We start from the raw sequence: 26,832 nt of genomic DNA on the forward strand, positions 1-26,832 counted from the left end.
CAGGAAACTTACATTTTATTAGCAATATGCAACATGTTCACAAGTAAGTAAATACGAGATAGTTTGTCATGGTAGAGAGAGCATTAACGACTGGGTTAGGGTGTTGAAAAGCGATGATATTCAGCTTTAAGGGAGAGGTGTGGCACCTGATCCGTGCCTTGAAGGAAAATAAAGATTGTGAAAAATAAAATCTGTTTAATTCCTTGTATAGACTAGAAATATAACCATCCAAGTGAAGCTTTCTTATGTAAGTTTTTTTTTTCTCTTTTTCTTTTTGGTAGTCACACAGCTAGTAAGTGTCAAGTGTATGAAGTCGCATTTGAACTCAGGTCCTCCTGACTCAAAGGCCAGAGCTCTATCCACTGCACCACCTAGTTGCTCCTATATAAGCTTTTTAATAAAAAACATGATCTGTGTTTTAGGTGAAAATAAAAACATTTGATATTTCAGAGCAAGTTTATCATCATCACAAAGGAAAACCTTAGATTTGGTTCACCGTAGATTTTTAATTTCTTCTTCCTTGCTCTTCGTTTCTTAGTGACAAATCCTTGATTATTTTCTACATAATATCTCTTGCTTCTGTCCCTTTCTTTCTACTCTAGTTTGATTCCTGACCAGTTATGTCTTAGTTCTAATAGGATCTTAATTGGTTTGTCTATCTTCAGTTTCTGTTCTCTGCTCCATTTTTTAATACCTTATCTAGGATTAATTTTTCTTTGTGTCACTTGGATCATTTTACTTTTAGAGTGAAGAAATTTCAGTATCTCCTCATTGTCTACAGAACAAAGTCCACAGTCTATACTGAGCATAGTAATGGGCCCCAACCCTTCTTTCCAACCTGACCACCACCCAAATTTTGCTTCATTTAGACTAATTAAAGACCAGCCCACGTCCTCCTTCCTCTAAGAAGTCTTTACCCTAACCAATTTAGCCCAAGAGGATTTCTCCTATATTTGAATTCCAATAGCAATGATTATTTTTCTTACTTTTTGGCACTTAACGTGTACTTTTTAAATCATCTTTTATAATGTTCTAGTGCCATGGGACTGTCATTGATTCTTTCTACTTCCAACAGCATTAGTATGCACAAAGTCATTTTTCTAATAACTATGTGGTATCAGAGAGGAAGGGGGAGTAAAGAGCTTGTAATTTAATAAGCCATCTCTTAAATTTTCCTTTGAAAGTAATGTTTAGAGAAAAAACTGTAATGAATTTGAGCTAGTAAAAATTTTTTTTTCAGTAGACTCTAAATAATGATGGAAATAATTTTGCCATGTATAGTATTTGTTGCAGTGATTTCTACAGTGTTCAGCTTAAATAAGGAGCTGCATGGTATGCAGGAAAGAACTGCAGGCCAGAAGTCAGATGATAAATTCTTCTTACTGATTCTCATTGGACCTTTGAGCAAATTAGCTTCTCTAGACTTTAATTTTCTTCAGTTACAAGACTGAATTAGATAATCCCTAAGATTGCTTCCGTCTCTGTTTCTGTTTATAAATGTTACCCAATATTTGGGCTCGGTACATGCAAGATATTCAAGTATACGCAAGATACACTATAGGGATACAGAAGTGCAAGAGGTCTTTGCCCCAAAGTTGCTGTTGGGGAATATAAGTTTAGTGCCCTAACGTTTAGTTAGAGGAGATGAGTTTAATGCTCATGGATTAGGGAAATATATAAGAAAGTGCCCAGTGATAAGTTGTGTGGCATATGCTTCATGATCCATGAGTTCAGTGGGAGGAAAAGCAGTGATTGTTTGAACAGTCAAGCACATCTTTATGGACAAAATGGAATTGATATGGTAGTTGTAAGGAAGTGACGAGACAGGAATGTGTTGAAAGCAAAAAAGAACAATATAAGTGAAGGTACAAAAATCCAATGGCCTTGGGGACAGTAATGATAGGACAGGGAAGAGATTGACATGAGCAGAGAATATTTTTGACAAATTTGGAAAGGTAGGGTGAGAGTAATGTGAAGGGCTTTGGAAGCTAGGTAGAAGATTTAAGATTTAATGAAGTAAAAATCAGGGAATGATTCAAGTTGTTTGAGCAAGAATTTAAATTAGTTGGGCAGTGGTAGATCCACAAGATGGATTGGAATGTGGGAAAGACTGGAATCATGTTGACTCTAGTAGGATTTTTTTTATTAAAGGGGAGAGAGAGAGAGAGAAAGAGAGTGTGTGTGTACATGTGTGTGGGTGTGGGTATGGGGGTGAGTGTGTGTGTGTGTGTGTGTATAAATCATGACCAAAACTTGTGGCCTTTTTTCTTTTCTGGAATCTCTACTTTATCACCACCAACTATTCACATATATGTAGTGCTTTAAGGTTTAATTTACTAGCCAACTGTAGGATCTGTTAATGATTCATTTTGTGTCTGGGGCTTCTGGGAATCTTAAAAAATTGTCACTTCTTTGGAAATTATCTTAAATGATTTGCACCTGCAGCTCAGCTTGTCTGGCTTTCCTGCCTATGTTAGCTTTCTCCTCCCTTCCTCCTCCAACCTTTGGTGAGAGCTCTGATTTCATTACTGTGGGAGCTTGTGGTGAGGAACTCCCCCTTCCAGTGCATATCGGCACCTTTTCTGCAACCTCCAGTTTTAAACAGCATTGAGAGGTTAAATGATTTGCCCAGAATGACACAGGCAGTATGTGATAGAAGTGGGGATTGATGTCATGTCTTCCTCTTTCCTAGGCCAACTCTAAGTCTATGAATCCACTCTGCCTCATAGCTTTGTTCATACAGTACTAAAATTAAAAATTATAGTCACAGTATTTAAAGCTATTTAGTAAAGACTTACAGGATATTTCCTTTTCCATGGCAGTGTGGAAGGGACATAAGAATTTCATGTGTATCTTAGGGGATCTCAGTTTTTGAAGTATTCTTATTGATGAAAACATTTTCCCTCTAGATTCTTCAGAGTATGCCTTTGTTAGTATGAAGCTCTCCATTTATCCTTTGGAGGAAGCCTGAATTCTGTACTTGACTCACAACTGATTTTCTATAACGATTTCAACAAAACATTTATTAAAATATTTCTTTTAATGTATCATGTATGTTCTTAGTTTAAAGTACTTCTTGAAAATTGTCTCATATTTATGTTTTGCTGCTTTAATTTTAAGGCCTTATGAATGACAAAGATTCAAAAGATTCCATGACAGAAGGAGAGAACCTTGAAGAAGATGAAGAGGAAGAAGAAGGAGGAGCTGAGACAGAAGAACAATCTGGAAATGAAAGTGAAGTAAATGAACCTGAGGAAGAGGTGATAACACTTTTATTTATAGCCAAGTTTGTAAAAGGTACATTTGTTGAAGTGTAGCGTACATAAACCAAGCCTATTTCCAAGGTGACAACAGTTGTATCTCCCATACTTTCTTTCCTTTGAAAATTAGTCCATATCCCTTTATAGAGCTTATAAAGTAATGAAAAATATTGTTGATGAGATCCGGTCAGTTTTAAAGAAAAAAATAGCATTCATATCTTTTATGCCCTTTTCTTCCAAACCCATCCCTTTACAATACACTTTATATATTGTATCATTTATGCCAGCTCTAAATCTGATCCTAATAATCTTGCAGTTATTTTAGGTCTTTTTGAAATTTGAAATCTGAAATTCATTTATACTTTAATATTTGTCGATGTCTTCTTTTGCTAGATTATTTTTTCCTTTTACTAGAAAATGGTCAATAGTAAATAAATGACTACAAGTCCATCATAGTAAAACAGACTTGGCTACTCAAGGCCATTACATTTTTCTGCAGTTAATTGATAAAGGCCCTACAGCTATGTTTATACTTGTGTAAGATAATAGAAAGCTTTTGCATGATTTGAAGCATGCCTTTAACATTGTGCTTTATAACTAAAAGGAGCAAAAAATGCTTTACAATTAAAAATAGAAAAACATTATATACAGTGGCACAATCTCATAGGGTTTTCATGAACCTTTACTTATTTATAGCAAGTGTAGATGACATTTTAGAACTTTATCTCATTTCTGACTTTTTCTTTCTTTAGTCTAAGTACTGCTTTGAAATAAAAGCAAATTAGTCAGTAAAATTTTACATCTGTGCAAAACACTTCTGTAATTGGTAGCATAATAGGTGGGCATTTTGCTGCTTTGTTTTTATGTGAAGATGTTTTGCATTCATACACTATTTCTTCTCCCCTCTAAAATGCATCCTATGTATAAACTCATAATTTTGGGAATGACTTAGTATTTAGCTATGACTTTATTTTAAGGGTGCAACTTGAGTATTTAGTACAAAAACTTTTAATAACGCATAAGGCATTTTTTCTGGATAAGTAAAATATATGTATAAATTTGCTGGAGCTTTGGCACGAGGAAGGAAAACAGGGAAAGAATGCTTGATCTCCCTCATCTACAGACCAAGTTTGACCACCTTCTTCATGAACCACAGAAGATAATAATAAAGAGAGGAGAAGGAAATAGTAAGATAGGAAGAGCTATGAATGATAATCTAGAACAGTTTTCACCTGCTCAGAAGTATGCTCAAATCCAAATCCTCTCCCCAAAAAGAACTTTCTTCATCATATTCTACCTTCAGGTCCTGAGTATGACTTTTAAAATTAATTGTTTAGAACTCATTTCTACTTCGTAATATCCATATAAAAATGACCACTGAAAAAGATTTCATTTTCAGACCAGGAGTTATTTCCTAAGAGGAGTGTGAATAGATTTTAGGGAAGCTCTGGGGGTAGAGGTTGGTCTGTGAATTTTTTGGGACAAATATTACGTCTTTATTTCAACATAATTGATTTCTTTGGTAATCTTTTTTAATGCATTTAAAAACAGTCTGAGGAATCCATAGGCTCAGACTCCTAAAGGGGGCCATGACACACACACAAAAGGTTGTGAACCCCTGCTTTCGGCCCACCTGCTGCAATTTTCAAAATTTTTCCCCCCCACCCCTGCCTGAAATACATGCTCTTGGTCACATGGTAAATTAATTTTTTTTTCACATTTGTTCTTATTGATACGTTATGTTTTTACATTATATCACAATCATTTCTAAATATGTTCCTCCCCTTCCATGTAGTATGTTGACTATATCTGACATGATATGCAATATTTTGGGGACTTTTTGTAAATCATTTCTCAAAAGTATATAGCAAAATATTGCACTGTAACCATGAAGTCACATATAACAAATTTGTTACAGTTAGGTAAAATTGCTTAGTCTGCCCTTTTTCACTATGTGTGTGACATTGTCAGTTTTGAATGACCCCGATGAAAAGTTCTTATTCTGGCCAGTACTTGTGCATATCTAAACTAATCCATATTTGCAAATTACTTTCTTCCTTTTCAAACCTTTATTGGCAGAAATTCTAAGAAAGAAAAAACCATACCTTTGATGTAATTGCTTTAAGGGGGGCAATTAATTTGGCTTTCCTAAGTTTAAAAAAAAAAACATTCAAAGACTGAGACTTCCTATAGTCACCTTGATAGTTTCAGTCTGAGAAATAATAAATCAGAACACCAAATTGATTTCTTCAGTGAAGTCAAGGGGACTTGAAAATGTTTTGCCATTGTAACCCTGTGTAGAAATCAGCCCATTTTCAGATTAGTTTCATAGGAGAAAAAAAGTGTAGGAGGTTCACAGAACTTGTTTTTTATTGAAAACAAGGAAGAGTCCGTACAAAGGATCTTTGTAACTGTTTAGATCGATGGAAGATAATGAAGTAAGTTTTCAACTACTGGTATTCAGTAAATGTTGCCCAGCTAACATTTCGTTACCATTGTAAGCAGTCTACATAGTAGGCTAAATGAAACTCGAGGACAATAATTGATTATTCAGAACTGTTGGAAATCAGATTTGTAAAGCATGAATAACATCAGTGTTCACTGTTGGCTCCTTACAATTGTATTCAGGTATGCCATGGTATTAACCTTAAAAAATAATTTTTAAAAAACAATTTTAGGAGGGTTCTGACAATGATGATGATGATGGAGAGGAAGAAGAGGAGGAGAATACAGATTACCTTACAGATTCCAATAAGGAAAATGAAACTGATGAAGAGAACACTGTATGTATTGCTGAGAAATTTGCCTTTGTAAATCACCATCCTTTTCATGATATTTCAGTGCTAGACATGGGAGTTCTGTGTGTATTATGATGTATAATTGTATTGTTTCAGAAAATATAAACAATTGTACTGTAATAGTCAGCTAGGCATTTCTTTATAATGCAGTTCTTTTTCCTGTAACTTTATTGAAAAATATTATAAAACACCCACTTTTTCATTGTGTTATTCTAGAAACTGTACAAGACAAGTTGAAATGATCCTCTGTTATGTAGCAGTTTACATTTGAAATTTATAATTTTATGTTTTCTCTAAGGAGGTAATGATTAAAGGAGGTGGACTTAAGCATGTCCCATGTGCAGAGGATGAGGACTTCATTCAGGCTCTGGATAAAATGATGCTGGAAAATCTTCAGGTATTAATTTTTGCTTTGTTTTCCTAAAGAATTCTAATACAAATAAAATTATTTTATATCTAAATACCTAAAATAAAAGCACATTTAGATCATCGGAGAATGAGTAGTAGAATGTAGTTAAACATAAGATTGTCATGCCCACCTATCTTCATCTGTAGCAGGCTTTATATTCTACTGTGGTATTATTTGGAACACTGTTGTTCCAGTCCCAATCCAGTCATCCGTTTATCAGCAAATTTAAGGGTATGGGTGAGCAATACATCTTCATTGCACCAGGTTGTACTACATTAAGAATCTTCTTAGACTTTACAGAAGACAGTTGGTTTCTAGAAAGACTGAGAATTTTGCACTGAAATAGTGATGCTAAAAATTGGTGATAACTTGTCTCTAATAATTTCCATCGTGGTATAATCAAATTATATAGTTGTACATACTCATGAAATGATTTTACCTTCTTTGTTGCTACTAAGGTCAGTTTCCTTGAAGCCTGCAGTAAAATATTACCTAACATTAAATATTTTTAGTGCAAACTGCATATTCCTTTGTTAAAATAAGACTCTTCCTTTTTAAGGTATTGGATTCGTGGCGTAAGAGTCTCAAGTACATGCTCTTGGTCACATGGTAAATTAATGCCCTCTATCAAACTTTAAGTTAGTACAGTGAAACATAATGTTTCTGATCTTGCCTATGAAGGGGGTACATTGACCCTTTTTCTAAAGGGCATTTGTTGTTTCATGTGACTAAGATGTCATTTACTGTATTGGAAAAAAAATTTACTTCTGTACCCACTTTGTGGAAAGAGTACCTGCAATTGCATGCCTATATACATACTCTTCCTTACTCCCCCTGATTTATTGTACAGTATCAGACCAGCTGTAAAGAGGCTATCATTCTTTTTATGAACAAAGTCTTTCTCGAAATTCTTGTTCAAACTTTGCTTTAATTTGTTTTTTTTCTTGGCCATAAAATTGGCCTTTTTAAATTTTATTTTCATTCTGTTTGTTTAAAATCTTAAAGAATATTTCCCTGGTGTTTCTGAATGTGTTTTATGTAGAATATAATAATTTCAATTGGCTTTTATTTTTAGTAGTTTACTGTGACTTTAACTGAAAATATCGGGACTTACTAAACATGTTTAAAACTGTTGGGACAGCTAGGAGGTATAGTGGATAGAACTCCAGCCTTCAAGTCAGGAGGACCTGAGTTCAAATCCGACCTCAGACACGTGACCCTTACTAGCTGTGTGACCCTGGGCAAGTCACTTAATCCCGATTGCCTCACCAAAAAAATACCATTGAAAAATAATTTCATCTTTCAAATAAGTGTAACTGTTCTTCCTTTGTGCTTCCTTCTCATTTGTTTTCTAATTAATTCTCAATGATAAAATCTTGACTTAATAAATCTAGAATTATAATAACTTGAACTCAAAATGGAGACAACTTTTTGGAAACTAATGAGGGAAACAGCTCTTATCTGAATTGCCAAATTTTAATGCCTTTTGGACTTTGTAACATACCTTAAGGGATTGCTTATTAAATTATAATGAAACAATCTTTAAAAATTGGGTTTGTGACCTACCTTATATGATTGCCTGTTTAAATTATAATAATAGCTAATATTTATATAGTGCTTATTATGTGCCACCATTTTGTTAAGTGTTTTACAATTATATCTCACTTGATCCTCACAACAACACTAGGAGGTAGGTGCTGTTATTGTCCTCATTTTACAGTTGAGGAAACTGAGACAAACAGAGGTTAAATGACGTGCCCAGTCATATAGCTATTGTCTGAGACTAGATTCAAACTTGGGTCTTTGTGACTCCGGGCTCAGCGCCTTATCCACTATACTACCTAAATGCCCTCAAAATAGTTTTTTTTTAAATGTAGTCCAGGAAAAATGCAATAATAATGATAATCACACTATGTCAAGGATCTTTGATTTCATTAGGGGTGTTTCTCTTTCTAGCAGTGCATTTCACAACCTATCAACAATTGACTAGATAGTCTTAGTGAGTAACCTGAGGTTTCAACAGCTCATTTAAGTAGCGTGCTTCTGGTTACTCAGTGTCAGGAGAGTATTAAACCTGGGTCTGCCTGCTCTAAGGCCACCCCAACTCACTGTGCCATTCTGTCTTTCACCAATTTGGCAATTAATCTTATGCTGCAGAGGATTCCTTCATCTCTATTCTCTTCTTTCCTAGATACTTGTTGAATTATTTTGTGTTTTACAAAGTAAAACTGCCCAAACTTACTTTATAAATTTAAGTATCTTAAGGTATTTCCCCTGCTTTTCACTTTCTTTCTGTAAGCAACGAAGTGGTGAGTCTGTTAAAGTACACCAATTGGATGTTGCTATTCCACTGCACCTCAAAAGCCAGCTGAGGAAGGGCCCCCCGCTGGGCAGTGGGGAAGGAGAGACTGAGGCTGGCGACACAATGCCATTTGTCATGTTAACCAGAAAAGGCAACAAGCAACAGGTAAGAACTCGGGAATATTAGCTGGTTAACTCACTGTATACAGGACATGCCTCGTTGCCTTATTTCAGGAGTCTGAATTACTGCCGTAATTTCATTTTTTATTTATTCAACAGGAAAATGCCTAGGAATGTATATTTATAAGTATGTATATTTCATATTAATTTTCCTTTTAAATTTTTTATTTATTTTCAGCTTGATTTTTTTTCCTTCCTGTCTACCTGTGTACGTACCCACTCTAGCCCCCATTGAAAAACAATAAAAATCCAACTTCTTTCCATCCTACCTCCTCCTTTTTCTACCTTGCCATTGCCTGCATTAGTTATGTTTAAAAAAAAAACAAACCATGTATCCCTCAGTCTCTGCTCTGAGCCATCACCTCTCTGTCTAGATTGGGTAGCATGTGTCATCATGAGTTCTCTGGAACTGTGATTGGACATTGTATTGATCAGAGTTCCCAAGTCTTGCGAAGTTGTTTGCCTTTTCAATATTGTTGTCGTTATATAAATTGTTTTTCTGGGTCTACTCACTTCACTTTACATTAATTCATACAAGTCTTCCTAGGTTTCTCTGAAAGCATCTCCTTTATTTTTTTAATTTTAATTTTATTTTTGCTTTTTGGTGAAGCAGTTGGGGTTAAGTGACTTGCCCAAAGTCACACAGCATGTAAGTGTTAAGTTTCTGAGGCTGGATTTGAACTCAGGTCCTCATGACTCCAAGACTCTATCCATTGTGCAGTCTCCTTTATTTTTTTTACCACTCAATAGTCACACTCATATACCATAACTTGTTCATTCTTCCCACAGTTTATGGGCACCTCCTCAGCTTCCAATTCTTTGCCACCGTAAAAGGAGATGCTATAAATATTTTTGTACATCTTGGTCCTTTTCTTTATCTCTTTGGGATATGAATATATCAGTGGTATTGGCAAGTTTAGTAACTTTTGGAGCATAGGTCTAAATTGCTTTCCAGCATGACTGGAACAGTTCACAGCTCCACCAACAGTGTGTTAAATGTATCTGTTTTCCCATAAGCCTTTTAGCATTTGCATTTTCCTTTTTTGTCATCTTTGCCGATCTGATGACAGATGTGGTGGTGCTACCTCTGAGTTGTTTTAATTTGTGTTTCTTTAATTAATACTGATTTTGACCAATTTTTTTTTTTTTTTTTGGTGTGGCTATTGATAACTTGAATTTCTTCCTCTGAAAACTGCCTGTTGATCTCCTTTCACCATTTATCTATTGTGAAATGGCTTTTATTTTTATAAATTTGAATGTTTCCTATGTATCTTAGAAATGAGACCTTTATCAGAGAATCCTGGGGTAAAGAATTCCCCCCTCACCCCCAGTTTCCTTCTTCTGTTACTAATTTTAGCTGCACTGATTTTGTGTATACAAAACCTTTTTGATTTTATGTCATCGGAATTGTCCATTTTACCTTCTGTGAACCTCGCTCTTGTTTGGTCATGAACTCTTCCCTTATCCATAGATCTTGCAGGTAATTTCTTTCATGCTCTTCTAGTTTGTTTTCGATGTCATCTTTTATGTCTAAATCATGAAACCATTTGGAGCTTATCTTGGTATGGTATGAAATGTTGGTCTATACCTCGTTTTGGCCAGTCTACTTTCCATTTTTCTTAACAGTTTTTGTCAGAAAGTGAGTTCTTGCTGCAATAGCTGGAATCTTTGGGTTTATTAAACACTAGGTTACTGTGTTGTTTTTTTTTTTAATTTTTATTTTTTATTTGCTTTTTTCTTTTGTTTTTAATCTGTTCCATTGATCAAGATCTACTTCTTACCCAGTACCAAATTGTTTTGATAATTATGACTTTGTGGTATAGTTTGAAATCTGGTATTGCAGTGCCCCTTCTCCCTTTTTTTTTTTTTTCTTAATTCCCTTGATAATTGCCTTTTTATTCCTCTAGATGACCTTTATCATTGTTTTTTTCCTAGCTTTACAAAGTAGTCCTTTGGTAGTTTTATTGGTATTTCACTGAATAAGTAAATTAATTTGAATAGTATTTTTTTTTAATTGGCTTGGCTTACCTATCAACACTTAATATTTCTTTAATAATTTAGATCTCTCTTTGTATATGTAAAGAATGTTTTTTGATAATATTTATATAGTTCTTGTGTGCATGTGTCTTGGCAGGTACAAGTATTTCATATTGCCTGTAATTATTTTAAATTTTAAATTTAAATTTAAATTGTAAATTGTTTTATATTTCTGTTGGATTTTGTTGGTAATATATAGAAATGCTGATGATTTGTATGAGTTTATTTGCAACTTTGCTGAAGTTGTTGTTTTGATTAGCTTTTCAGTTGACACTCTAGGATTCTTTAAGTAAGCCATTATATCATCTGCAAAAGTGATGATTTTTTTCCCTTCAGATAATAAACCCTTCTAGGTTTATTATCTGAATTTCTTTTTCTTGTCTTATTACTCTAGCTAGCATTACTAGTTCTTTATTAAATAATTGTGGTAACCTTTAATAATGGTAATAATGGTGGTAACCTTTGATTTGTCTCTGATCTTATTTGAAAGGCCTCTAGTTTGTCCCATTACAGATAATTCTAGCTTTTGGTTTTAGATAGATTCTAATGATCATATTAAGGAAAGATCCCTTTATTCACATAGCATTTTAGCTTTATAGTATTTTTTAACTAGAATGGATGTTTTATTTTGTCAAAAGCCTTCCCTGAATCTATTAATATAATCATATGATTTTTCTTGTTTTTATTCTGGGTATGGTCAATTATGCTTATAGTTTTCCTAATATTATCAAACCAGCCCTGTGTTTCCAGCATAAATTCAACTTGGTTATAGTGCATAATTTTGTGATATGTTGCTATAGTTTCTTTGCTAGTATTTATTTAATTTTTTTCATCAGTGTTAATTAGGGATACTCATCACTTTTTACATGAGTTAACTTTTGAAAATGTTGAATTTAAGGATTTCTACAGCACTTCTAGTTTGAGATGTCCAGTAAGCAGTTAGAGATACAAGATTGGAGGTCAGCAAAGAGGTTAGGGACATATAAGTAGATCTGAGAATCTTCAGCCTAGAGGTGATAATTAAATCAGTAAGAAGTGATGAGATCACTGTATGAACTATTAGAGAATGAGAAGAGAAAAGGTCCTAGGACAGAGCCCTGTGGAACACCCATAGTTGGTGGCCATGACTTGGATGAAGATGAGTCAAGGAGACTGAGCAGGAGCAGTTAGGCAGTAGGAGAGCCAGGAGAAAGTGTGGCATCATGAATCCTAGAGAAAAGAGTATCAAGGAGAAGATAGTTATTGAAAGTGCTGCAGAGTGGTCAGGGAAGGATGACAATTGAGAAGAGGTGATTAGATTTATTTATTTATTTTTTATGAACAATTTATTTTTATTTTTTACTTTAACATGTGTTTTTAAAACTTTGGGTTACAAATTTTCTCCCTTTCTCCCTCCCCACCCACCCTCATTGAAAAGGCAAGCAACTTGATACAGGTTATACATGTGCAGTTATGCAAAACACTTTATCATAGTAGTCATGTTGTGAAAAACTAAGTATATTTCCCTTCATCCTATCCTACCCCCCGTTTATTCTGTTCTTTCTTTTGGCCCTGTCCCTCCTCAGAAGTGTTTGCTTCTGATTATCCCCTCCCCCAATCTGCCCTCCCTCTATCATCTCCCTGCTCTTTTGTCCCCTTCTCCCCTTATTTTCCTGTAGGGGTAAGATAGATTTCCATACCCAATTGTGTATATTATTCCCTCCTTAAGCCAAATCCTATGAGAATAAGATTCACTCATTCTCTCTCACCTTCCCCCATTTCCCCTCCACTGTAAAAGCCTTTTCTTGTCTGTTTCATGCCAGATAATTTATCGCATTCTACCTTTCCCTTTCTCCTTCTCCTAGTATAATCCTCTCTCACCCCTTAATTTTATTCTCCAGATATCACTCCTTCATCTTCAACTCACCCTGTGCCCTCTATCTATCTATCTATCTGTCTATCTGTCTGTCTGTCTGTCTGTCTGTCTGTCTGTCTGTCTATACATACATATAATTTTTTGCCCTTCCACTACCCTAATACTGACAAAGGTCTCATGAGTTACAAATGTCATCTTTCCATGCAGGAATGTAAACAGTTCAACCTTAATAAGTCTCTTATGATTTCTCTTTCCTGTTTACCTCATGTTTCACTTGAGTCTTGTATTTGAAAGTCAGATTTTCTATTCAGCTCTGGTCTTTTCATCAAGAATTCTTCAAAGTCCCCTATTTCACCAAATGACCATTTCTTAACCTGAAGTTTTGCTGGGTAGGTGATTCTTGGTTGTAATCCTATCGCTTTTGCCCTCTGGAATATTTTATTCCATGCCTTCCGATCCCTTAATGTAGAAGCTGCTAAATCTTATGTTATCCTGATTGTGTTTCCACAATACTTGAATTGTTTCTTTCTGGCTGCTTGCAATATTTTCTGTTTGACCTGGGAATTCTGGAATTTGGCTACAATATTCCTAGGAGTGTTCCTCTGGGAATCTCTTTCAGGAGGTGATTAGATTTAGAGGAATTTATTAGAAAAGGCGATTAGATTTAGCAGTTAAGAGATTCCTAGTAATTTTAGAGAGATCAGTTCCAGTTGAAGAGTAAGTTTGGAAGCTAGACTGTAGAGAGGTAAAAGGAGAATGAGTGGGAAAGAGGTGGTGGCACCTACATAGATGGCCTTCTCAATGCGAAAATGTAGTATTTGACACATTTCCTCATGTATACTCAGGTGGTGGTTGAAAAAACATTTAGGTAGAAGAGTAAATGGAAAACATACCTACTTGGAAAAAATTGGGGATTTTAAAAATATCCCAAATTGTTAATCTTAAATTGTAAACTTGTTTTATTTTTTTGTTAGTAGGCTTATTAAGTACATGTTATTTTTATTCAGAAGGAATAGATTGTAGTATATACATGTATTTAAGGGATTTATTTCAATAAATTAAAGCGTGAAAATATATCTGAGACTATCAATAGTAATTGGTATTTAACTATAAATGAGAATTCATTAAGGTAACTTGATTACAAAATGAGTTTTTAACCTATAAAATTTTTTTTTGAGATTTTGAAGAGTATTGAGTTTTAAGAGTATTATGTAAAGAAAAATGACTGGCATTTTGTGGTCTGAAAAATAAAGTGTATCTTGTTCGAATTTTTTAAAAATACTTTATTTGCTTTTGGGAGTTGGTTCTTCTGGCAGCGATTCTTTGGTTTTTCTAGAAATGCGAAATGTGTTGCCTTATAGGAATCTTTGATTCTTGAGTTAGTGAAAGGCCTCTTTGTGTTCAGAAATAACTTTCTTTTGGTCATTTGTAAAAGGAAAATAAACACTGAGGGAGATGTGGTGTTGAAAATAAAATAATTGCTTTCTATACTTTTCATATACCTGTATCCAGGTTGGACACTAAATTATGAAATGAAGAAAAAAATTATGTTTTTTAACAGAAAACTTAATGTTGTAATGTTGTATATCTAAGAAATCTACCTTTTAAAGTAAATTTATTCTTTTTTGTCTTGAAAAGATGCATGGCATATTTACCATTTTAAAGTCAGTCTTAAAAAGGTCATCCCTTTTTAGATAATGACTAGACAACTTCCATCCAATGTGGCTATTTGTCTCTGTATTTAGCTCCCATACCTCTGTGCCAGCAAAAACTTAAAAATTGTGACAGACCAAATAATGAACAAGTGGTCCACGGAGAAACGCTATCATAAGTGACTTCTTCCACGGAAACTGCAGTATGATGAAAGGTACCATAGAAAATGAAGCAATATCGATACTAAGGAAAAGTTAAATGAATTACAGGTGGAAATAGATAATAATACTATAATAGTAGGGGACTTGAACCTACCCCTCTCAGGATTATATAATCTAACCAAAAAATAAGAAAGAAATTGATGAGGTAAGTAGAATCTTAGATAAGCTAGATCTGATAGCTATCTGGAGAGAATTGAATGGGACCAGATAGTAATACACCATTTTCTCAGCAGTACATGGTACCTTTACAAAAATTGAGCATTTATGAGGGCGCAAAAACTTTATAGCTAAATGCAGAAATATTAAATATTAAATGTATCCTTTTCAGATCATAGTGCAATAAAAATTATATTCAATAAGGGACCATGGAAACACAAATTAAAATCTAATTGGAGACTAAACAACCTAATCTTAAAAGAATGAATGGGTTAAAGAAGAAATCATAGAAATAATAATTAAAGAGCAGACTAGTGAATTGGGTATGCAATTAGAAAAAAACTAGGAAAAAAAATTTAAAATCCCCAGTTAAACACCAAATTGGAAATCTTAAAAATTAAAAGTGAGATTAATAAAAATGTGTGTAAAAAAATTTAGTGAATTAGTAAATAAAACTAGGAGTTTTATGGAAAAAAAATAATTATTGGTTAATATGATTTTAAAAAGAGAAGAAAAACAAATCACTAGTTGGTTGGTTGTTGTCCTTCATTTTTTTTTTTTGTTTTTGTTTTTGATTTTTTTTTTTTTTTGGGTGAGGCAGTCAGGGTTAAGTGACTTGCCCAGGGTCATACAGGTAGTAAGTGTCAAGTGTCTGAGGCTGGATTTGAACCCAGGTCCTCCTGATTCCAAGACCGGAGCTCTATCCACTGCATTACCTAGCTGCCCCTGTCCTTTGTTTTTGAAGAGGACCAAAATGACATCACTATGCTGGAGCAAGGAATCAGAATGGTCAGTGAAGTAATAAACTATCTCTTTTTTACAGATGATATGATCATATATATTCTAAAAATTCAACTAAAAAGTTAGTGGAAACAATAATTTTAGCAAAGTAGCAAGATATAAAATAAACCCACATAAATTATCAGTATTTCTATATATTATCAACAAAACCCTGCAAGAAAAGATAGTAAAAGATACTCATTTAAAATAACTATAGACAGTATGTAATATCTGAGAGTATACCTATAAAACAAACACAGGAACTACATGAACAAAATTATAAAATATTTTTATACAAATGAAGTCAGATTTGGAGAAATATTGTTTCTGGGGAGGCAGAGCCAATATAATAAAAATGAAATTTTTCCTAATATAATCTATTTATTCAATACCATCTCAACAAAATTACCAAAAAAATTATTTTACTGAGCTGGAAAAAACAATAACAAAATAAATTTAGAAGAACAAAAATCAAGAATATCAAAAAAATTAATGAACAAAAATGTAAAAGAAGGAAATTTAGCAGTACCAGATCTTAAACTATACTACTAAAAGACAGTAATTAGCAAAATTGTTTGGTACTAGCTAAGAAATAGAAAAGTAGATCAGTGGAACACAGTAGACATACAATAGACAGTAGGAAATGATGATAGTAACCTTGTGTTTGACAGATGTAAAGAGTTAAGCTTTTGGGATAAGAATTCATTATTTGATAAAAATTGTTGGGAAAGCTAGAAAGCAGTCTGGCAGAAATTGGGCACGGACCAATGTCTTACACCATTTACCAAGACGTGATCAAAATGGATACTTGATCTAGATATAAAGGGAGATATTATAAGAAAATTAGAAGAATATGGAACGTATAAGACTTACAGAGAGCAATTTATGAGTAGACAGCAGAGCATTGTGAAGTATAAAATGGATAATTTCAATTACATTAAATTAAAAAGGTTTCGTACAAATAAAACCAATGTAACCAAGATTAGTGGGAGAAAATTTTTTAGAGTTTCTCAGATAAAGGTCATATTTCAAATCTATAAAGAGTTTTGTCACATTTTTGAGAATGCAAGTCATTCTCCAGTTGATAAATGGTCAAAAGATATGAACAGGCAGTTTTTCAGCAAAGAAATCAAAATTATATAGTATGAAAAAATATTCTAAATTCTATTCTATTCTATTCTAAATTCTATTCTAAAAATATTCTAAATCACTATTGATTAGAGAAATTCAAATTAAAACAATTTTGAGTTATCATCTCACACCTATCAGATTGGCTAAAATGATAGAAGGGGAAAACAACAAATGTTGGAGGGGATGTGGAAAAATTGGGGCACTAATTCATTGTTAGAGAACAATCTAGAATTATCCCCAAAGAGTTATAAAACTAACTATATTGCTAAGTATATATACTAAGTATAAAACTAAGTATATTGCTGTGATCCAGCAATGCCACTATTAGCTTTATTTCTCAAGGTAATTAGCGGAAAAGGAAGAGAACTTATATGTTCTAAAATATTGCAGTTCTCTTTGGGTGGCAAAGAACTTGAAATTGCGAGGATGCCTGTCAATTGGGGAATGTCTAAACAAGTTGTGGTATATGATTGTGATATACTACTACTGTGCTATAAGAAATGATGAGTTCATTGATTTTAGAAAAACATGGAAAGGCTTGCATGAAATAACGAAGAATAAAATGAGCAGAACCAAGATAATACTGTGTGCAGTAATACCAGTATTGTTCTAAGAACAACTTTGAACAACTCAGTCATTTTGAGTATTATAAATACTCACATCAAAGGACCTATGAAGGAAGGTGCTATCCATCTCCAGAGAAAGAACTGAAAAGTAGAAGTATGTGTGGCATGTTTTCACATTTGTGTGTGTGTATACATACGTTTATATCTAATGGTAGCCTTCTGTAGAACAGAGTGGGGAGGGAGGGAGAGAAAAAAAGTACTTAGAGAATATGAGAAAACTCAGAAGAAAGCACAGAAAAGCAGGGTAGCTTTGAAAATGATGGGTAGTATTTATTACATAGTAACAATGTGAAATGGAAATTCATGGTTTTATATTGAATCCTCTTTTTATGTTGTGCTGTGTACATGGAAATGTTTGGGTTTTTTTTTTTTAGTGTTTTTGTATTTAAATTAAAAATAAACTTTTTAAAAAACTGACCTGGAAAAACAGATCAAGGAGAGAGAATTTAAGAATCATGGGACTCTCTGAAAACAACGATCAGAATGAAAACTTGGACATTATTCAAGAAAGCACAAATAACTTCCCAGATCTATTAGACTAGATAACAAAGTGAAAATAGTTTTTACTGATCATATTCTGAAAGAAACCTCAAAAGGAAAAGTCCTAGGAAGGTCTTACATAAGAAAAGATCCTAATAAGAGAAAGAAACCTTTCCCTTTGAATTCTTTAATGTGGTAAGGGAGCAGCTATGTGACACAGTGGATAAAATGCTGGCCCTGGAGTCAGGAGGACCCGAATTCAAGTCTAGCCTCAGGTACTTTGTAGATGTGTGACCCTGGCCAAGTAACTTAACCCTATTCACCTCAGTTTCCTCATCTATAAAATGACCTGGAGAAGAAAATGGCAAATTACTCAAGTATCTTTGCCAAGAAAACCTCAAATGGGGTCATGAAGAGTCAGACACTATTATACAACAACAAATGTTGTAACATATTAAAAGAAAGCATTTTAGAAGGTAGTATGGTTTTGAATTTTCAGTCGGAAGACCTACGTTATAGTACTGTTTCTGCCACTTAATGTTGCCTGAGTGACTGTTAGGCAAGGTACTTAACCTTATGGTGGGCCTCAGTTGCCTGATCTATGAAACAAAGGAGTTGGGTTAGATCTGCCGACAAGCGTTTATTAGTCACCTGCCATGTGTCAGACACTGTGATCATAAAGACAAAAACAGAAGTCTCTTCCCCTCAAGTAGAATTACATATGGAATAAATACAAAGTAGTGTGGGGAGCTAGGGCCAGAACAGCTAGGGGGATCAGGAAAGGCTTCATCTAGAAGGTAGTCCTTGAAGTGAGTTGTGAAGGAAACTAATGAAATCTATGAGACTGAGGCTGGGGGCATTGGTGAGGTGGGGAAGAAGGAGAGAGTGTATTTTAAGCAATGGGGAAAGCCAGTGCAAAGGAATGGTGATGAGAAAGAAGATGGAATGTTACAGTCTGAGGAATAGCAACAGGGCCAGTTTTGCTGAACCTTAGCAGGTGTGTCAGGAGTACATGCATGTACACACATATATACATACAGAGAGAGAAAGAGGGAGGGGGGAAGTGACTGGAAAGGCAGGTTGCAGTCAAGTTGTAATGAGCCTTAAAAGTCAAACCCAAGAATTTTTATTTTATCAGTATTAGCAAGAATAGGAACCTCTGGAGTTTGAAAAGGATGGTGACGTGGTCAGGGGACTTATACTTAAAGAAAATTACTTTTGACATCTTTGTGAAAGGTGAATTGCAATAGGGAAAGATTTGGCAGAGAGACCAATTAGGAGACTAAGATCCCTTCAAGTTCTAAATCTATGATCCAGAGACTAACATTATGATATCTAGATTTCATGTAATGCAGTTCCTTTTTCTTACTAAATAGAAATGGATTGTCATTCAGTAAGAGCACTGTGAAGAATGCCAACTAACTGTCCAATAAAATAAAATGTTCTATCTAATGAGCAGTGTGATAACATTTAAGCATTTCAGCTTGTCATATCTCTCCATTTCCCCATCTCCTTCTCATGAAAAGAAATTTAATGTTTTAGTAGCATGAAGAAAAATGACTTATATTAACTTCTTATTTGGTGCTCTCACCTACTATATCTTTCTAGTTTCACAGAGAAATTAATTAACTAGAATCCCTACATAGTATGCATTCTGGGGTGATAAATATTTATATTTTTTGTTCCTTTGTTTCTCCACTTTAATGGTCACACTGATACTGATAACTCCTAATACTATATATATGCATTTTTTTTTTTGCCTTTTTGCTTTGTTGATATGCCTTTGCTAATCTGTTTGGTAGATCCTACAATCAGTCGGGCAGTAAGCATTTATTAAACATCGTATGCCATTAAGAAGCAGTATGGTATAGTGGATAGAGTCAGGATGTCCTGGGTTCAAATTCTGCCTCTGCCACTTAAGTAGTTATATGGTCATCAGCAAGTCACTTGATCTTGGTAAGACTGTTTATCAGTAAAACTTGGATAATACCTGTAGTATGTACTTCACAGAGCTATTGTAAGCTTCAAATTAGACAGTATGTATAAAGTGCTGGCATACCTTAAAATGTTATAACAATATTAGTTGTTATGATCTACTTTTTATCAGCTCTGAAGGGTTGGTATATTATAGCTGCTTTTTTGATTCTTTTGTCATATTAAGGGAGAACAGTATAATTACCTTCCTCTACTTTCCCTCCTCTTGACATCTTCCCCAGCCCTGCAATCCCACTAGCAAGTTCCATGAACCTTCTTAATTGAGGCAGTTTGTTTCTCAAAGATGGTGATATTGATCTCTGACTTAATAATTACAATAAGTAACAGATCTTTTCTCTCAAAATGATATGGGGATGTGGACACCCTAAACTGAGCTGATAGGAAAATAATAGAGTTGGTATATGAAAACAGGGAATTTATTTTGAGAATTTTTGTTCTGCAGATAAATGCTGGTCCTGGTAGTCAAATCATTTTGAATTCAGATTTTAATTTTTCTTTGTGTTTCTTTGGTGTGGAAATTGCTTCCATAACATGGGCATTGAGTTTTCAATGTAGTATGTAAAATTGAGTGGTTGTCTTTCTTACTCATTTGTAGTTCCATAATCTAATTTTTTCCATTAAAAGAAATGAGAGTTAGGACATGTTCTAGAAAGATATGGATGATGATTTTCTTTTTAAAATGAATTTTTATTTTATATATGTATGTATGTGTGTACACATACACACGGAGACACATATGCACACATACATATTTATCACTTACATTACTCACTGTATCTTTTACCCATACCTCCTCTTAGAAAATCATCCCTTATAATAAAAAAAGAAAGAAAGAAGGGGGAAAATGTTCAGTGAAATCAACTAATTTATGGATGCTAATTTTCTGATATAGATTTCTGCATGTCTCCTTTGCATATGTTGTAATAATGAGGGGCTTTAGCTATCTAGATATCTGTTGGATGTCTCTTTCTGCAAAAAATTATTTTTTGACTTCTGTTACTGATAATTTTATATCAGTTTAATTCAACATATGCTTCTTATGTGTGGAATCTTGTGCTGGGCACTGGGGAAAATACAAAAAATTAAGTAAAATATGCTCCCTGCACTCATAGGCGCTTATAACCCAATGTTAACCATTTATCTCAGCAATAGAAAAGTAATTTCTGGACTTAATCCTGACCTGTGGGAGAACTAATTGATGATGAGGAAGTGACAGGAAAAGAGAAGAATCATGTTATTTTAAGGTTCCTAATAGTAAAGAAAGGTAGACAGACATGAGCCTTAGATTTATTTAAGAAAACAGAGGTCAGGTGACTTAGATGAATTTATAGAAGGCATACTTAACCACATTTGCAGCTGGCATCAGACTCTTTGATAATGTTCTATCTCATAATTGAAAATCGGAAAGTTCTTAATACAGCTTACTGGTTGGAATTTAACAGATACAAATGTAAAACTATATTTAAGGTTAAGACTTTTTTTACATAAATATAGAATTGGATTTTGTGATCAGGTGCTTGCATGGGCTAGCCTTTGGGGATTTTAGAAGACTGCAAGCTTAATAGAAGCTAATAGTTATGTGCTACTAATTGCTTGTAGGATGTCTAGTGTATAGTTCAGGCATGCAGTAATTAGAACAGTCTCCAAACCAGAAGGGACTGGCAAAGAATAAGCTCCCTATCACTGAAATTTTTGGATGACCTCTACTCATGGTTTTTGTAAGAAAAATTTCTACTTAGGTTAAGTTGTTGAACTAGATGACTTTTTATTTTGACTCTTAAGATTCATTGATTCTATTTTGCTATTATTTGTTTCCTAATAATGTTAATATTTGAATTTTTTGGAGGGGAATTTCCAAAGTATCTGGTAGTTTCTGTTGTTTAATATGAATTTGCTGGCACTCCTTTCCCCCAACCCTGTCTTGCCTAATATCTCTTAATACTGTTAGTTATATATTTTTATGTTTTTCATTTTTCACATCTTTTCCTCAAGTTGGTTATGGTGCTTCTATGTTTGCTTTCAGTTTAAGATCCTTAATGTACCAATGTCTTCTCAACTTGCTGCAAATCACTGGAACCAACAACAGGCAGAGCAAGAGGAGAGAATGAGAATGAAAAAACTCACACTGGATATCAATGAACGTCAGGAACAAGAAGATTATCAAGGTTTGGAATCTCTTAGAGAAGAAAAGTGCATATTCTGTTACAAATTATCAAAACTAAACAAGTTGATGAGTGGAAATTTTATGCTTTTTTAAAAAACAGAATGGATTAGATATCAAAGTCACCATGTTATTGCTCATTTAATCTTGTCTTATTTAGTCAGATAACTTTTTTAAAAAAGGAAGTTCCTTTGAAAGCATTAAAACTTCCATCTGCCTTACTCTATCATCTTTCATTACTTTATTGAGTTCCATACTTAGTTGGACTCCCATGCAGAGTGGCAAATACTGGATGAAAGTAAAATAATAATTGATTTAATTTTCTATTTGTGGTGTAAATATTTACCAGAGGATTACCTTATAAGTAGATGAAACTTAATTTCATACATGATCATCAGTGTACTAAGTGATAATTAGAGGGCAATGGTGAGTAATTAATATGAACTATTATAGTTTTTTGTTTTTTGTTTTTTTTACTGTACCAAGCATTGCTGGATTCATCTGTGGTGAAATAAGTGAGGAATTTGGTAAAACAGGAAATATCTCTGAAGTTCCTCTGAAGATTGTTGGATCTGTAACTCAAAAAAGCCCATGCAGGCAACCTCCCTACCTCAGTATTCTAGTATCACAGAGTCAGATTATTTCACCTTCTTCATTCTGTCATCAATGTCCTGCTGCCAACTTCCACTTCCCACCCTTTCCTATACCTCCTGTATAACTACATACATGGATTAGTGCACTATTAGTATGTACTTAAAATATGGTTATATTTATTTCTGCCAAATGTGGCCTAATTTAAATTATTCTAGACTTCATGACTCTCTTACACACCCAACAGCACAAATCTGGAAATATTGTTTTCTAGCTTGTTCCAAAATGCCTTGGGCCATTGGGCATATTCAGTAGTTGAGGCACATGTTCAACTTTGATCTTTCCCAGGGTACAGAGGACCAAGCTCTGACTCAACCGTGCTAGTTGGTATGATATTCATTTATGTTTGCCCTAGTTTACAGGATTCCAGAGTACATGAATTAGCTTTTTTTCCTCTGACCCCATAAATTCTAACAATGTCAAAGAAAGATAGTGGTTCTTTCTTAACCTAGGATATATCTTCTGTATTTTGAAGCAAATTGGCACTTTGGAGGTATAGTACAGGAACATTTTGTCATCAGTATACCTTTTAATATTCATGTTTAGTGAGCATGGCACCCAGATTTAAATCAATAAACATTTATTGGAACACCCATTTTTTTGCATAACAAAGATGTACTCAGATTTCCATAGTAGTGTGATAGAACTAAGTTATTTTGTTCTATTTCCAGGATCATTCTTCTCAAGGGATGACTGCTTGGCTCACCCATAGTATTTAGATTAACAGTAAAGTGACCTTTGGGTATTGAAGTTATCTTATGCCCTAAAGTACTCTTATAGAACCTTTAGCTCATTTTAAGTGGAATTAGGATACCTCTCCCCCAGAGAGAGTTCTGATAGCTTGCAAAATGGTTAAAAGTTGATCACCCCAAGATGTAATCGCATCTTACTGAAGTTAATTCTCGTTTGTTTGTTTTTTTAATGCACATAATTCCAGAGATGTTGCAGTCTCTTGCACAGCGTCCAGCTCCAGCAAACACCAATCGTGAGCGACGGCCCCGTTACCAGCATCCAAAGGGAGCACCTAATGCAGATCTAATCTTTAAGACTGGTGGGAGGTAAGACCGTCTTTTCTTCATTCACCTTAAAAAAAAATGGACCTATGGTTTCTTTGCTGTAGGGAGCTCCCATTGAGGAAATTCCTGTGACCACAGCAGATTAGCACCTGCTTTGTAACTTGAAGTCCTAGAGAGCTACCTCGGGCATTTATTGACAATCCATTTTTCATTATGTCTAAGTAAATAAAAAGATAGTTCTGAGATTACTAAAAACACTAAGCATCTGTATTTAAAGAGCACTCTGCTAGGTGCTGATTATTTAATGACATGCTTAATCAATATTTTCTTATTTAGTTAAAATAGTTTTGATTTTGCAAAAGTTTTAGGGAAAAGAATATTTTTTTTTAAGCAATGATGCTTTCCTTAAAAATTGATTTGTAACAGCACACATTTTGGTTTCATATCATCATGGGTAAACATTTTGGTTTCTACTTTACTTTTCACATTTCCTCTAAGATTCTAGTTACAGGTAGACCTGATTATACTTTTTGTTGTCTGGTATGACCTTAATGTTAATTTTAAAAAAACAGTAATGTATTTATTTTTTAAGTATGCAATTCGAATTTGTTTTAGATGTGTGTTTTGGTTCTGAAGTTTCCTGGTGGGATCCATGCCAAAGTTACTTAAAACCATTTGAGTGTATTAGTCTTGATAATTAAATTTGTATTAAGAGCCTCAAATTAAGCCATTCCTCGGTATTTCAGGTTATTGTTATGGCTCCCTGGTATTTTATTTAAATACCCAAGTTGTTTTAAAGAATTCTGGAAAGTGAAGTAACTTTGGTTTTCTCATCTTAACAAATTGGTATTAAGATTATTTACTTTCTCTGCTAGTTTTACATCTTTTCTCTTAAACTGTAAGTGCCATGAGGGCAGGAACCATGTCTTATCAGAATTTTTTACTTCCCTAGTACTTAGCCTGTTGCTCAGTGTACCAAAGATACATAATTAATGTTCGTTGTACTGAATTCATCTTTTATGGTGTGTAAAATTGAAGCCCATGATGATTTTTTATCTTACCACTATACTTATATTTTTACCAATTTATGAGCATAGTCCTATAAATATATCCTTTCTCTACAGGAAAGAAATAGTGGTAGATTGAGGTAGGGGTCAGTTCCAAGCCCTTACTTGAGGAGTAGCAATTATGTAGAATTGACTTCATCTGAGCATATTAGTTTGCTTCTTTAAGAAAAAATATTTCTTTGAATTTGCATACTTACAGGCAATCCTAATCAAATTGCTTTTAAGAAAATTGGTTTGTCATGACAGTTTGAGTTTTTGTTCTTTGACATCTGTTGAGTCTGACTTTTCAAAAAACCTAGTTAAATTACAGAAATGAAGCAAAAAGCTATCTGATTAGGTGTAACAGGATGTTAGGGTTTTAAAAAGAAAATTATCTTAAGAGTTCATTACAGACCTGTAATAGTCTGTTTTTTTTGCTGGTAAAATATAGGAACTAGGTTAATAAGCAATGAAAAATGCCACTTCCTTAACCTTACTATAGATATTTTTGCAATAATTTAAAAAGTAGCTTTAAATACATATAATCTTCTTGGTAACAACTATTCACTTCTTGTCACTTCTAAAACCCTGGACTTTTATTTTATCCTGAGGATGTTGTCCAACTCATTTGACCTTTGTTTAGGTGGCTGGCTAAAATTTTGAATAGTGTTAGAATTTCTGTTTCACTGAAGTTTTTATTCAAACTCAGTAATTTCTCATCTCTTATTGTAGCATTTGCCTTTTCCTAGTTATAAAACTTTAGGGTGTTGTGATCTTTGAAATAAAAAATTCTGGAGAAACTACCCTACAAATTTGCTTTCTAGAGTAGAATTTATTCCTTCCAACAAATTTTTCAGAGCTTAGCATATACTTAACACTGTCCTGAGTTTTGTATGATTATCCTAGATGTTCTTTTATATCTGGTTTTCATTTTATTGCTCTCTTGGTTCTTCTTCTACCTGTCTGATTCTCCTTTCCAATATCCTTTGTTGGATCATTAACCATGATCTGTGCCCTAACTGCGTATGTATCACAAGTTTCTATCTTTGTCCTGCTTTTCTTTCTACATTCTTTCTTGGTGGTCTTATTAGCTCCCATGGTTTCTGTAATCTTTATATAGATGATTCCAAGAAATATGTATCCAGGTCTGCTCCATCTTCTGAACTCAAGTCTCACATCACTAAGACATTTCTAACTGAATGTCTTTTAAGCATTTCAAACTCAGCATATTCTAATGTTCCTCATTATCTTTACTCCCAAACCCATCTGTCTTTCTAACTTCCCTATTGGTTTTTGGTACCACCATCCTTAAATTCACTCAGGTTGGCAACCTCAGAGTTATCCTCAATTTTTAACTCTTCCCTTAACACTTCCCTCCTCCCTTATCAGTTGCTAGGTCTTGATTTTTTCTGCATGACATCTCTTGCATCTGTCACCTTCTCTCTCATCACATAGCACTACCCTAGTTCAAGTCTTCATCACCTTTCACCTAGACTATTGCAGCAGTCTCCAAATTGGCCTACCTCACATCTGCTTTCTCTATTCCAAACTTCACAGTGATGACAAAGTGATATTTCTAAAGCACAGATCTGACTCTCTGCACAAAAGGCTGCATTGCCTCTAGGATCAAATATAAATTCCTCTGTTTGGTATTTAAAGCCCTTCATAAGTTGGCTCTAGCTTATCATAGCAGGGTTGTTACACATTACTATCCTTCATCTACTCTATGGTCTAGTCAAACTGACCTATTGTACTTCCTTACCTTACATGTGATAATGCATCTCTCAATTCAGTGCCTTTGGCATAGGTTATCCTGACACAACCTTTGCCCTCTCATGCCTGGAATGTACTCCTTTTCTGATCCTCCTTCAGTTACTAATGCCTCCTGCCCCCAAAAAATTATTTTTACTTAGTATAATTTTTAAAAATCTGCTTATCAGGGCTGTTTTCCCTGAGAAAATAAAAGTTCATCAAAGGCAGGGACTTTTTCATTTTGATCTTTGTATCTCTAGCACCTAACTTAATACCTGACATGTAGTAGGTACTTAATAAATATGTATTGATTGATAAAGATTG

The 26,832-nt window shown here is 34.1% G+C and overlaps 1 protein-coding gene across 5 annotated transcripts in view; it reads left to right on the forward strand.

Annotated features, from left to right (window-relative positions):
• The window catches only part of UPF2 (UPF2, regulator of nonsense mediated mRNA decay), a 126,601-nt gene that overhangs the window by 95,101 nt on the left and 4,668 nt on the right, over window positions 1-26,832 (forward strand). For 4 of the 5 annotated variants that reach the window (XM_027838554.1, XM_027838553.1, XM_027838557.1 and 1 more), the window contains 6 exons: window positions 3,121-3,260; window positions 5,939-6,043; window positions 6,357-6,455; window positions 8,767-8,934; window positions 21,906-22,047; window positions 23,632-23,752. In XM_027838554.1, the coding sequence (XP_027694355.1) occupies window positions 3,121-3,260; window positions 5,939-6,043; window positions 6,357-6,455; window positions 8,767-8,934; window positions 21,906-22,047; window positions 23,632-23,752 (775 nt within the window). Of the gene's footprint in view, window positions 1-3,120; window positions 3,261-5,938; window positions 6,044-6,356; window positions 6,456-8,766; window positions 8,935-21,905; window positions 22,048-23,631; window positions 23,757-26,832 lie in introns of those variants that run through there. The other variant, XM_027838556.1, reaches the window with a different exon arrangement.

This window comes from Vombatus ursinus, unplaced genomic scaffold (genome assembly GCF_900497805.2).
Source record: "Vombatus ursinus unplaced genomic scaffold, bare-nosed wombat genome assembly UNPS02014830.1, whole genome shotgun sequence".
NCBI classification, from domain to species: Eukaryota; Metazoa; Chordata; class Mammalia; order Diprotodontia; family Vombatidae; genus Vombatus; species Vombatus ursinus.